Here is a 14,904-nt window from a genome sequence, read left to right as displayed (position 1 = left end):
GTCTCCACAGGTGGTTTTTCAAGGATATAACCAGGAAAGATGCAGAACGACAGCTTTTGGCACCCGGGAACAGCGCAGGAGCTTTTCTTATCAGAGAAAGTGAAACATTAAAAGGTGGGGAGTGGCTTAAGACCTCTTTTAAAACACTACTTAAGAAATTATTTTTAACTCTGTATATAAAGTATGTTCATGCCAAATTAGGCCATTATCCATGAGCTCTCTTATTATGATTTTTTGCACTATAATTCTTAATATACCTTTATACCACCATTTATCATATCTTTGTATTTTGGTGTTGGCACCAAATTCACATCTTCATACATGTATTTTGTATAATGATGAGGGTCTCTTTCCACCATCCATGCTATTCCCCTTCTCCCTCCCTTTCCCTCCCACCCCTATATAGGAAATAAAAAAAAATCATTTTTAGAAATGGCTAGAACTACTAAAAAAACACAAAGATATACTAAATTCTGGTGGTGAAATGTTGATAGTTTGATAACAACAAACTCAAATGATTCATTTTAGTAGTAAAAATCACAAAAGCAGCCACAGTTGTGGCTGGGGCTGACCACACTTCTTGCTTGCTGATTCGTCTTATGGTTCTTATGTATAGTAAATCCTGAAGTTTTAAGAGAAAGAAAAATCAAAGTAATTTTTCTGTTCAGCTAAAATTTTTTTCCCAGTAATTACCCAGGGGTAATTTACCACTAAGTTACATTCCTAGCCATTTCTATTTTGTATTCGAGACATTTTATATTTTGCTAAATTAGCCTGGGCTGACCTTGAACTTGGGATCCCCTGCCTCAGCCTCTCAAGTCTATGGGATTACAGGTATGCACCACCCCTGCCCCACTCAGGTAAATAATTTTTTTAAACTGTCAAAGAGAAGGAAAATGGCATGTTGGCTACTTGCACAACAAACAGTACTAGCTTCATTTGTCAAGTAGAATTTTTGTAGGACTTTTCAAATCTATGTATGTATATATAATTGGTTGTATTTCATATATATGATGGCAAAATGTGTACCATTATTTGCAAAATATAAACATCCACTTTACTTATACTTTTCCCCCCATAGGAAGCTACTCTCTTTCTGTCAGAGACTATGACCCTGTGCATGGTGATGTTATCAAGCACTACAAAATTAGAAGTCTGGATAATGGAGGTTATTACATCTCTCCACGAATCACCTTTCCCTGCATCAGTGACATGATTAAGCATTACCAAAGTAAGTGAAACCTGTAGGTTGAACAAAACAGAACATGTACATTATAACAACTAGAAGGTATCAAATACTATTTTTGTACTAAAACATTTTATTTATCATTTTTTAGATAAAGTTGGCAGATCATATTTTATAATGGATTCTAAATTAAACTATAATTAAATTTACAGATGCTCCCTTACATATGATGAAGTTATGTCCCAATAAACCTATTATAATTTGGAATTGGTATACATTGAAAAATGCCTTTAATATACCTAACCTACCAAATTTCATGGCTACGGTTAGTTTCTTTTAAATATGCTCAGAACACTTTCATCATTCTGTAATTGAGCAAAATCTTCTAAAACAAAACCAGTTTTATAAAAGAGTGCCTGGAAAACTCATGTAAATTTTTTAGCACTGTATAAAAGTGAAAAACAGAATAGTGCATGGGTGAGCTTTCACATCATCACAAAATAGAAAAATCCCATTTTGAACTGTTAGGCACTCAAGACTATCTGTACAAAGTAAGACTTGATCTTGGTGAATGATCATTCCTGCCTAGTCCATGCTATTAATATTTAAATTCTGAAATTGCTTAGAGAAAAATATATATTATTTTTGTATGCTGCCAATTTAACAGAGTGTACAAATAAGTGAAATAGAAATGCAGATCTGTGTTTTTGTGTGTGTGTGTGTAAAAGTAATGTATACTCTTGGTAGAAGAAAACAAAACTAATACCACAGACATCTTTAAAAGTAGCAGGTCGGTATTCTTTGTCTCTAGTGTCACTTTCCAGCCTGTGAAGCCTGTGCTTATGACCTTTAGGTCCTTTGCCTATGTGACTGATATCAGTGGTTGTCACTACTGCTTCTTTCCACCACCTGCTCGAAGAGAATGCACATGGAAGGTTTGCTCAGGTCCCAAAAGATGAGAGAACAAGGGAACTCAGATTTCGTGAAGTCCTTCCTCCCTGCGATTCCCATGCATTTAGGGCTTCCAGCTATGTCCTGAGGGCTTACAGTGCTCTGGCCCTGTTCTGGGATTGGGGGAGGTGACATGACAACATCTATATCTTTTTATCATGTGCGGTTTCTGTGGCCTCAGGAGTCTGAACACATTCTATTAAGTATGACAACCTGTCAGCCTTTGTTTACTATATTGTCTGTTTACTATATTGCTTTTGTTTTTGTATTTTAGGAGTGTTAGCAAGTAAAATCAAATGTTTTGAATTGCATTTTAAGAATTTAGAAAGTCATGAATGTGCAAAAGATACCTCTATCGGCATTTTAGGTTTATAGGCTATGGCAAGTTAGACATTGTAAGATAACAGTTCAAGATTTTCTTTATTAACATTAGCAAAGTACAAGGTATGTACCATTGGTTCTTCATCTTTGGGGGGCTGTACTAGGGATTGAACTCAGGGGTACTTGACCACTGAGCCACATCTTCAGCCCTATTTTGTATTTTTTTTATTTAGAGACAGGGTCTCACTGAGTTGCTTAGCAGCCTCGCCATTGCTGAGGCTGGCTGTGAACTCGTGATCCTCCTGCCTCGTTCTCCTGAGCCACTGGGGTTACAGGTGTGCGCTACCACGCCAGGCCTATCTATTGGCCCGTCACACCCACAAGTTCTATATCCAATCATCCAATCATCCAAGGATCAAAATATTTTTTAGAAATTTTGTATCTGTACTGCATTCATTCTAACTTAATCTTGTCATCATCCACATAACAATACAGTATAACAATTATTTGCATAGCATTTACATTGTGTTACGTATTACAAGTAACCTAGAGATGACTGAAAGTATGTGGGAGGATGTGTATAGGTTATGTGCAAATACTATGTCATTTTATGTAAAGGACTTGAGCATTTATGGGTTTGGGTATCCACAGGGGTCCAGGAACCAATCTCTCATGTATTGCAGTTCTTAATCTTTGTTTTCATTTCAAATTAGAGCAATCAGATGGCTTATGCAGAAGATTGGAGAAGGCTTGTATTAGTCCCAAACCACAGAAGCCATGGGATAAAGATGCCTGGGAAATCCCTCGAGAGTCCATTAAGTTGGTGAAAAGGCTCGGTGCTGGACAGTTTGGGGAAGTCTGGATGGGTGAGTATGGCTCTCTGGGGCTGACATCCCTCTCTACAGGGGATGACAAAGAAGGGCTCAAGCCAGTTTCTTTTAGCCTCTGGGCCAGACACTAGATTGTGTCAGAAGCATCATTTCTTTTCCTTTCCTCTGTCCATCGGAGGCTGAGAACTGCCTTGCAGAATCTATTGGCTTCAATTCTTGCTCTTCCTTCTGACTCAGTATTTTCTTCATGTTCATAAGGAAAGGAGTGGTGGGTGTTTACGCCAGTGTTTCGTTTGCTCTTTCATGATTCTCTCATTGGATTCTCTGGAGGTACATTCGCATCCACTTAGGTTTAGAATCCACTGGCTTAATAGGAAATCTCACATTTTTTGCAGTTTGAGGGTCAACAAGAAAGTTTCCAGAGCAGAGCACAGTAGCACACACCTGTAATCCCACCTACTTGGGAGGCTGAGCCAGGAGGATCTCAAGTTCAAGGACAGCCTGGGCAACTTAGTGAGACCCTGTTTTTAGGTGGGCATGGTGGCATACACCTGTAATTCCAGTGGTTCAGGAGGCTGAGACAGGAGGATCCTGAGTTCAAAGCCAGCCTCAACAATGGTGAGGCACTAAGCAACTCAGTGAGACCCTGACTCTAAATAAAATACAAAATGGGGCTGGGGATGTACTCAGTAGTTGAGTGCCCCTGCGTTCAATCCCTAGTACAGAGAGAGAGAGAGAGAGAGAGAGAGAGAGAGAGAGAGAGAGAGACCCTGTTTTTATTTTGAGACAGGGTGAATAGCTATCTCTGTGGTAGAACACCCCTGGGTTCAATCCCCAGTACCACCAAAAAAATTTTTTTCTGAAAATGCTCAAAGTCCCATCATTTAAGAGTTCTTCTTTAACACTAAATGTATCCTTCTCAGCCTGGCAAGAAGTGCATCAGTACCATTAATTAGAAAGTTAGTGGCTTTCTCCAATGAATTCTTTTGACTCATGTCTTTTTTAAAAGTTTTATAGTGAATATGAGTTTGTTTTGTAATAAGAATTAAGCAGGTTTTTTTCCCCCCCTCTGGAGTCTGTACACATCTGACTGGATCACTTTCTCTGTGCCAGCTTTGTGTTAGTGAAAGCAAAAGTGATTTCCAAGCAGAAGGGGCAGCTGGCTTTTAAAACGACTCCAGCCCCAGGTGAGCAGGAACTGAGAACTTCCAGCCTACTGCAGCCCCGGGGTATGTCACTGCCGTGCAGAGACTGTGAGAGAGAGGTTTCCCCTCCAAACCCCCGGCCCCTGGGACCATGGCTTGGTATACTTTCTCCTGGAGCCAGAATGTCTTTTAAATATGGGAGTTGCTGACCCAGCCTGTAATTATTGCTTATTGCACTCTAAATCTGAGCTCACAAAATTGGTAGAATTCAGATGACTCATAATTGTATCACTCCACATTCTTCCTTTTGGTTGGTTTGTCTCAGAACTGGCTGGGAGTGTCCGTTTCATGAGTGCTCTTGGTAGAGGCAGTCCCTTCCCGCATGTGCTCTGTTGCTTACATCCCCATATCATCCTCCTCCTCACTTCTCTCTTTTTAAAAATTAACATGAAATTAACAGAACGTCAAATGAATCATGTTAAAGTGAGCAATTTGGTGGCATTTAGAACATTCGCATACTGCGCAAGCTCCCTCTCTGTGTAGTTCCAAAATAGTTTCATCAACCCCCAAAGAAACATCATACTCTTTAGGCAACAATTCTCTGTTCTCCCCTCAGCCACTGGAAACCACCATTCTATGTTATATTTCTATCGATTTGTCTATTTTAGGTGCTTCATATAAGTGGAGTCATAGAGTGTTTGTCCTTTTGTGTCATTTAGCTTATTTCACTTAGCATAATGTTTTCAGGGTTCATCCAGTTATAGTATATATCAGAGTTTCATCCTTTCCTGTGGCTGAGTAATATTCCATTGTATGGATATGCCACAGTGTTTTTAACCATTTATCTGTTTATCCACTGATGGACATTTTGCTGCTATGAATGTTTATGTACGAGTTACTGTTTGGACACATATTTTCATGTCTCTTTGTTTTATACAAGGAGTGTAAACACTGGATCATACTGGATTTGTCTATGTTGAACTTTTTGAGGAACAGCAAAACTGTTGTCTACTCATTTTTTAAAAAAAAATGATTTGCCATCTTCTTTTTACCCCTTGAAAGACTTTTATTTATTTATTTTTCCAAATACACAGAAATAGGGGCAGGAATAGAATAATGAACAAAATATACTGTTCACCTCGATTCGCGAGTTGTTCATACATTGCTATATTTGCTTCATCGTGTATGTAAGTGTGTGTGTGTGTGTGTGTGTGTGTCTGACACACATGTTGTTGAGCCACTGGAGACTAAGTTGCACACATGATGACTCTGTACTCCTAAATTTCTTAAGCATGGGTTTCCTCAGATCAGGGCCATTATCTTACACAACACAGTGATCACATTCAGGAGATTTAACATTGATACATACTACTATCTGACATCGAGTTCATATTCAAATTCAAATGTCTCCCATTGTTCCAATAATGCTGTTGTGACTATTTTACTAACCTCTTTTCCCCAGTGTATTCGCACTTAGTTGACATGTCCTTAATCTCCTTTTTTTGGTTTGTTTGTGTGTTTTTTTCCCCGTTTTTGTTTTTGTTTTGGTACTAGGGCTTGAACCCAGGGGCGCTTTATCTTGTCATTGTTCTTTAGTTTGAAACAGGGTCTCTTTAAGTTGCTGAGTTTCATTTCCTTTAATCTAGGACAGCCCTGTGTCTTGTCTTCATCTTATGACACCCACATTTTGTAGAACACCAGCCAGTTGTTTTGTAGAAGGTCCCACAATTTGGATTTTTCTAGTGCCTCTTCTGATGTGGCTCAGGTTGTTCCTTGGGGAATAGGAAGATGTGTTCTCTGTGATCATCAGGAGACACAGAACACTGTTTGGTCCTGTTCTTGCTGATGTTCTATTTGGTTTTAAGGCAATCCACCAGATTTCTCCATGGTGACTTGTAAGTCTTCAAAACGGTGTAAAAGGAACTTTCCCCAAGAGCTTTAGCACAGCATGCTCATTTTTAATTCTCTGCCCTCTTAGAAGCTGCGACATCACTCTAAAGCTGCGTTCTTTCCTCCTTGACTAGCTCCCTAAACATACCTGCTCTGACCTCAGCAGCTCACATTAGGAGCTTCCTCTCCCTGGCCTTTCTTTTCAAGGGTTATCTCTTTATTGAGAGTTTGGGCTGGAAAACATATTACCAAAACTGCCTTTAATCCAGGTCTCTGCATGCTCCCTCCTCTATGTTCTTAGTGCATTTTTGCATGCTTCACTCTAAGTCTGGGCTGTACAGTGTCCTCAGGCTCTGTTCCAGGTGCATTTTCATTGGTTTTCTGACTTAATGCAAGTAGCACTATAAGAAAGACATTGTTGTCAACATAAAAAATGATCAAAAAAAAAAAAGATTTAAAAATTCGCCGAAGTCACTCAAAGTAATGAGAGCCAGGCTGTTCTGGCATCTCACATAAGCCCTGGACTCATTCGTTTCTTAAGCTATCTACAGGTGAACTTGACTTCTCTCACCTTGGTTTCCATGTCAGTGAAATATGCAATCAACCAGCTCATCAGCTGTTGAGAGGATCAATGAGATATGTATCTGAAGTGTTTTGCAGAGTCTGGCTTTGTGTGCTTCATTTTTATTATTTTCATTTTTGCATGCTTGACTCTAGTCACTGTTGGCAAAATGCCAGGAGCCATACAGACTTGGCCATGGCTCTCAGCAACTGGAAGCTGTATTTTGATGGATTCTTTCCAGTTTCGGTCATGAAATCAAACTATAAATAAGGAAATTAGACCATTCTGGGGATACTTGTCCATGAAGGAATTGCATGTCTATCATTAAGAGAAATGTAGAGGAATTTAATGAGGGTGTGTTCATTCCCCTGAAGATAGTCGTCCTGCATGTAAAATGATGGTTTGGAATTTCGTTCCACCTTTTCAGGTTTAGCTATGAAGCCAGGATAAAGGCAGAGAACTGTATGCAGAGGGTTAAGTCACCTGTACCTGAGAAATAAATAACAGGAAGCCAAGTTCAGTTGCATGAGTGGATTGTGTGTGTGTATGAGTTGTATCTCAATTAATGCTGTTTTTAAAAGTGCAGTTACTATGTCAGAAATGCTATTGTCAGCTGCATGGTCAGTGAAGCTTCCAGAGGGTACCTGGTAAGGGTCACGGCAGACTTTATCTAGTGCTTCTCTGTACCAGTCAGGGTCAGAGAGTGTTAGAAAACTTAAGGGGCCTCAATAGTGAAACAGGAAATTGGATTTTTCCAGGGGATTCTTTTGGCTCATCAATCTTTTTCTAAAGTTTTGCGCCCTTCCTCCCCCCCACAAACACTGATCTGGGAAGTTATCAATTTGAGGGAAAGAGATTAAGATAATCCTCTTGTATTTTCTTAACATTTTTTTTTGAGGGCTTCTAGCAAACAGGATGATAAACTCTCTACCAGCTCCATGGTGGTAGTGCCCAGATCTGACATTTACCTGCCCAACTTGCCCATTCGAAAGAAACCAAGGGTTGAACCAGCAGAAAACCAGAAGCAAGACAGGGGACACAGGAACAGCCTCCACTGAAGTCAAATCATGTACAGCTCAGTTCTGTCTTCAGGACTCCAGCCTGTGCTAAAATTGTGCACCTGGACTTTGGCCACATGTGACTGAAGTTTGAGAAAATTCTTTGTGTCCACAGCTCATTCCCCCTGTCCACTCCTCACCCTTTCCTGTTCATGGGCTTTCTCTGTGCCATATGCTAAATATTTGCCCTTTGATTTTAGACAACTTTATTTTAGCATGCTCCCAGGTGCCTGGGAGAAACTGGGGTTTAGAAGAGAGGAATGGTAGAGTGTTGAAAAACATGTAATTTTCTTACCCAGTGTGTTATTTTAAAATTATTTTAATGGTACATTATTATGATACATAATGGTGGGATTCAGTATGCCATATTCATACATGCATATGACATGATTTGATCGCTCTCATTCCCCAGCACCTTCCCTTTCCCTCTCCTCCTCCCTCTCCGTTTGTTTATTTTATTCTACTGATCTCTCTTTTATTATTATTATTATTATTATTATTATTACTATTATTATTTTAATTAGCGCAGTATGATATGATTATATAGAAGCAGGGTTCATGTGTTCTATTTATACTTGGACATAGCACAACTGGGTAGATTTTGTTCTCCAGTACTCCCCATCCTCCCATACTCTAGATTCCCTTCATCCACTCTCTTAGATAAAGAAAAGGGGCGGGGAAATCACAGATGGAGTCTCATGAAAATAGAGTGTTACTTTTTATTTAAACTGCCTGAATGTCGAAAATCTTATGAAAAGGCATTGGATAGATTTGCTAATAATGATTTTTTTTAATTGTGGGAAAGTACACATGCAACTTATATCTTCACCATTTTTAAGTTCACAGTTCGGTAATTAGGGACATTTAGTGTTGTGCCCCTAACTTCCAGAATTTCTTTTCATTTTATGAAACTGTGTTCATTAACACTAACTTCGCCCTCTCCCCTCCCCAAACCCATCGGCAACCACATGCTATCCTGTCTCTATGAAGTTGACCATTCTGAGAACCTCAAATAAGTGTTGTCTCACAGTATTTGTCTTTTGGTGACCATCTTATTTCCTTTAGCATCGGATCTTGAAGGCTCTTTCCGTTACAGCATGTGTCAGAGTTTCTTTCCTTTTCAGAGCTGAATGGTGTTTCCTCTTATGTGTGTTATCAGTTTGTCTATTCATCTTGTCAGTGAGCACTCAGGTTGCTTCTACCTTTTAGCTATTTTGGATAATGTGGCTATGAACAGGAATATACAAATGTCTCTTGGAGACTCTTTTAGTTATCATGGGTATGCACCTGGGAACAGAATTTCTGGATCTTACGATCTTCTATTTGAATAATTTTGAGGAATCACTGTACTGTTTCCCACAGTGGCTCCATCAGATGACATTCCCTTTGAGAGTGCATAAAGGTTCAGATTCCTCTACATCCCCACAACCACTTGTTATTTTTTGGGTTTTGCAGGGATGGTTTATTTGGTTGATTGACTTTTTTTTTTTTTTGACAGTAGCCATTTCAAGAAATATAATGTGGTGAGTATCTCATTGTGGTTTTTAGTTATAGATGGACACAATATTTTTATTTTTATTTATTTATTTATTTTTTACGTGGTACTGAGGATTGAACCCACGGCCTCACACGTATGAGGCAAGCATTCTACCACTGAGCCACAACCCTAGCCCTCATTGTGGTTTTGATTTTTATCTTTCTTATGATTAGTGCTACCAGCACCTTTCTGGGCATACTGCTCATTTTTGTGTCTTCCTTGGAGAAATGTCTATTCGAGTCCATTGCCTTTTTTTTTTTTTTTTTCTGGTACTGGGAATTGAACTCAGGGGTACTTTACTACTGAGCTACATTCCCAGTCCTTTTTCTGCTAGACAGGATCTTGCTAGTTGCTGAGGATGACCTCCTACTTGCAGTCCTCCTGCCTCAACCTCCTGAGGTGCTGGCTGAGACCACAGGCATACACCTCCACACTGGGCTTATTTTTTTTAGAATCTTATTGTTTATTTATACTAGTAATGTTTTTTTAATATTTATTTTTTAGTTGTAGTTGAACACAATACCTTTATTTTATTTATTTATTTTTATGTGGTGCTGAGGATCGAACACAGGGCCTCACAAGTGCTAGGTGAGCACTCCACCGCTGAGCCACAACCTCAGACCCTATACTAGTAATGTTTTAAAAGAGAGAGGTAGAACAGCTTTATCCGAAACGGGGCTAAAATAGAATATAACATATTGTAACCTGTGTACTGTTGAGTGAAATGATACAGATAAGCAGTCTAGTTGGCCGCAATCAAAGAATGGTAATTATTAAATATTTAATATTATTATAAAGAAAATATGGTAAATTAGTATAAGAGCTATAAAATAGAAAAATTACTTAAGATTTTCCCTGAACAAAAGTTATTTGTGTCTTTAAATAATCTTTTTTTAAATTTTGGGATAATGGTGGATTTGTATGTGACACTAGGAAATAATACAGAAAGGAAAGCACATGCTTACACAGAAATTTATACATGAATATTCATCATACCATTCATTATTGAGAAGAGCCAAAAAGTGGAAACAAATCAAATGTCTATCATCAAATACTGAATGGATAAACAAAAGGCGGTACACCTATTCAGGGGAGTAGTCAGCAAAGTAGAGAGAACAAAGAACTGATGCAGTCTATGACCTGGGTGACTTTAAAACTTTATGCTAGGGGAAAGAATCCCTCAAAAAACAGCCTGTATTGTATGTTTCCATTTATATGAAATATCTAGAACAGGCAAATCTATAGAGACAGAAAGCAGGTGACTAATTGCCTAGGGGTAATCAGAGCACAGTGAGAGTGACTAATGACTACTGTATCTCTTTTAAGGGTGATGAAAATGTTCCAAAGGTGATTGTGCTGATGGCTGTACAATTTTATACTTTAAATGGGTAAACAGTAGAGTATATGGATTTCAATAAAACTGAGATATAAATAGAGGGTGGGGCAGGGTGCAGTGGGCTCCTAGTTACCAAGGAAAGAAAACAAAAGAAAAGGAAACAAGAAAATTTGACCTGAGATCTCTTCCCAATAGGGTCTGAGAGTTTGGCTGTCATCCAGGAAATCCCTTCTTAATTACTGAAATAATTTCAATCTGTTGAGCACAGGAATACTGGGAATAAAAGCAAAAGAGTGATGATTGGTGATGCTATTGCTATGTGTCTCTATTTGACCATCCAAGGGCTGGTGGTGCAGCAAGTTTTCGACAGTTTCGAGCTGTCAGAAATTGGTTTTTATTTCTCATGTAATAAGCAGGCTAGCTTTTCTTGTTAAGAAAAAAAAAGCAACCAATTTAAATCATATCATTGTCAGCCAAGTGAGTTCATTTTTGTCAAGCATGAGGAATTGTTCATAGGCTACCTGTCACATTTTATGGTCTGATTTTTTTTTTTTTTTTTTGGTTTGAAATTCAGAGAACAAATACTAGGAAGTGACCTGTCCTCTGGGGAAAGAGGTTAGGTGGGGATAAAAGAAAGAGGTGTCCCTGCCGCAAGCTGTTTCCTCCTGTTTGTGTGATCCTCTTGACATCTGACTTGGGCGACATGTTTCCTCTGTGGATTCTTTTATTCCCAGGGAACTGTCCAAGCAGTGAGGAGATGGATGCTGTTTCCTCTTACTGCTTGGTCTATGAAAAGAATTTGTGGAAGAAGGGAGACCTTTTAAGTTGAATTTTGCTGGATACATTCTTATTTGAGCCAAGTACATTGAAATCAGTTACCTGCCAACTTCCAGTCAAATGCATGCATTTTTTTTTTTTTTAAGCTACCCTCCACCTTGAGGTATGTGGGCACTTTGTAACAAACCAGTCATGGCTGGAATCGGGAGTTTTCTCAAGTTGTCACATTATCTATCTTTGTGGCCAACTGAAACTCCACAGGAAGTTCTTTACTACCTTGAAAATATTATTTTTAAAAAACATTTTCGTTCTGCAACAACAGCCCAGATCTCCAGATCTGCCCTTCATGGAATCTTCAACGACAGGGGAGTATCTCGTAAGGTATGATTTGATCCTTAGTGATGAATGGAAACCCTGCCTCTGGAGTAAGAATGAAGACCCCGGCTGTTTTCAGTACCGCAGCCTGAGAGATCCCTGAGCAGAATCTGCTGCTCTCCTTGAGCTGTGGAACACAGCTGTTTAGACACTGTTGGTCTCCAACCCCTTATCAGCATTTTTAATGTCTTCAGCAGCTGCAGTATTTCCTGGCCAGTTTTTCCCTTAACCCTTGGAATGCACTTTTTTTTTTCCTTCATCCTTTAAAAGTATGTAAATGTCTCCATAACCCCCATTATTTGTAAGATGACAAAAGAAGAGCGGTCTTGTTCCTGTAACTTTCATTACCATGCAATGTAATGAGAGGACAGGAAAGTGCATCACACACAATATTCAACTTCATGAATAATCACAAAATGAAAGCCTGTGTCCAGGCCCCAAATGTCCCCTTACCCCTCCCCAATCACAGCTTTGCATGTTCCCCACAGACATCTGCTACTCTGACCTTTGTGATAAAATTTCCTGGCTTTTTTTCTTTTCTTTTTTTTTCTTTTTTTTTTTTAATGATGGAGATTGAACCCAGGGCTTTGTGTTACTAGGCAAGTGCTCTACCCCTGAGCTCTGCCCCCAATGACGTTTTTCTTTTTTTAAATAGTTTTACTACTTTTATATTGGTGACATGTGTATCTTTTGGCTTGTTCTTGAACTTTATGTAAATGAATTGTACTGGATGTGCACTATTACACCTGGCCTCTTTTCCTAGACATCTTTGTGTATTTCTTCATGTTTTTCGGTTCAACCATCGTCATAGCTATATGGTGTTTGTTGTAAATGTATTCTGGACATGTAACTGTTTGTTCATTTCACTCTTTACTGTTGAAACTGGAGTTATTCCCAGGCTTTGGCTACTAGGCACAATGTGCTTGGAACAATTTTCGTGCTGGTACAAGGGTGTGTAAGTTTCTCTAGGGTGACTTGGAATCAATTTGCTGGGCTGAAGGGTACAGTCAGCCCTCCATACTTCCATGTCCACAGATGCAAACCAACTTGGAGGGAAACTATTTGAGGAAAAAAAATTGCACTTGTATTGAATAGGTGCAGACCTTTTTTCCTTGTCATCATCCCCTGAACAATATATGAGGCATTTACATTATATTAAGTCTTACAAGTAATCTAGAGGTGATTTAAAATATGTGGGAGGGGGCTGGGGTAGTGGCTCACTGGTAGAGCTCTTGCCTTGCATGTGTGAGGCACTGGGTTCAAGTCTCAGCTCCGCATATAAATAAATGAATAAAATAAAGGTTCATTAACATCTAAAAATATTTTTTAAAAAAATATGTGGGAGGATGTGGGTAGGTTAGATGCTAATGCTATGTCATTTTATATAAGTCACTAGTCATTGTGTACTTTGACCCTCCTCAGATTTTGGTATCCTTGAGTGGTCCTAGAATCAATTGCCTGCCAATTACCTAGGGTTGACTATTTATGAATCTTCAACTCTACTAAATACTGTCCAGACTTATTTTCCTAAGTACTGGTCTCAGTTTAGATGCTCACCAGCAATGTGTAAGAGTTCTTAATAGTTTCTTGCTTGACCAGTAGAGTTATACCCAGAAGGATATGGCCAGAGCAGCACAACTGGTAGGTGGTCCCTTGGAAGGAGGCTACAGTCAGCCCCTTGGCCCCCTTGGGATATCATTGCAAAAGTTTGCAATTCAGTTTCACTGATGCACGGAAAAGAGCACAGAAAAAGCACCTAAGGAGGCTGTCCCAGGGTCTTCCCGTGGGCAGGGGCTCACCAGCAGTTGATATTGTCAAGCTGGGCAGTGATTTTTCCTTGTGGCTTTATTTGCATTTCTCTGATTACTAATAAGATTGAGTAACTTTCATCCATCTGTTAGTCACTGGAATTTCTTTTGGAGATGCCCACCCAAGTCTACTGATTTTTCTGTTTTACTTACTGTTTTGCAAGAACCATTTACAGATTCTGGACATTCGTCTCTCTTCAGTTGTATTTGTTATGGAGAGTGTGTTTTCTGGCTATGTTAGGCTACTGATAGACTCACATAACTGAGGATCTATTTATAAATGAATAAAAAAATTGTAAAGGAATCTTCTCGACTCACATATAATTTTAAAGGGCTTTTGTTGGTGGAATTTACTTTTAAATGACCTTCAAGATCGGTAGAAAAGGCCACGTTGCTTATAATTGTGGGTTTAGATGGCAATTCAACTTAATATGTTCATGATTCTGTTACTTGAAGTAGGTTGTAGCTTTTGAACAGGATATGGACAGTTTTATTTTTTCCCCCAGCTTTCTATTACGATCTTCTTCTTATGTTCTAACATTTATTTTATACTGAGTTCTTCATTTTCCTATAGGGTGCTACGAACTACTGCTATGTAGAAACCAAAGTGGAACAAAAAGGAAACATTTTAATAAGTAAATCAGTCTTTTTTTCCCCCAAGTACTTAGGATAGAACCTATGGCCCACACCAGCTATACCACTGAGCTACACCTCAGCCCTGAGAAATCTGTCTTAATGATCAGGGATGACTAAACTAATACTTTTTCTTGCCCATTTGAGGGCTTGAAATTAAAAATAATTACTTTTATTAAAAAAAAAAGATTCAGTCTCATTGACAAATTTATTTAAAGTAGAAAAGAATAAGAGAAAATGAAGGTCATTCCAAATTCTACCACCCAGAGGTACTCCTGGTCTGACTGAGCCTGCTTCCTGTCATCTCTGTTTATTATACACATACAGATGTTACTGTGTCCCCCAAAGGGGAATTACCACTTCCATGACACCTTTTTTAGGACAGGTACTTGCAAAACGTCAACACACCAGGTAGCAGTAACCCATGGGAAGATTCTAGGGTATCACCAGCAGCACCTCCCTCCTCAACTTCAGTTTTTACGCTTCCAAAAGAAC

At 39.0% G+C, this 14,904-nt stretch overlaps 1 protein-coding gene across 2 annotated transcripts in view; it reads left to right on the top strand.

The window, feature by feature from the left end:
• Positions 1-14,904, top strand: part of Lyn (LYN proto-oncogene, Src family tyrosine kinase) — a 117,673-nt gene that overhangs the window by 63,230 nt on the left and 39,539 nt on the right. For both annotated transcript variants that reach the window (XM_026394400.2, XM_026394399.2), the window contains exons 6-8: positions 11-114; positions 1,082-1,231; positions 3,172-3,324. In XM_026394400.2, the coding sequence (XP_026250185.1) occupies positions 11-114; positions 1,082-1,231; positions 3,172-3,324 (407 nt within the window). The remainder of the gene's footprint in view (positions 1-10; positions 115-1,081; positions 1,232-3,171; positions 3,325-14,904) is intronic.

Source organism: Urocitellus parryii, chromosome 7, assembly GCF_045843805.1.
Source record: "Urocitellus parryii isolate mUroPar1 chromosome 7, mUroPar1.hap1, whole genome shotgun sequence".
In the NCBI taxonomy this organism is placed as follows: domain Eukaryota; kingdom Metazoa; phylum Chordata; class Mammalia; order Rodentia; family Sciuridae; genus Urocitellus; species Urocitellus parryii.
Note: the sequence above shows the minus strand (reverse complement) of the source record. Positions and strands in the feature narration are given on the sequence as shown.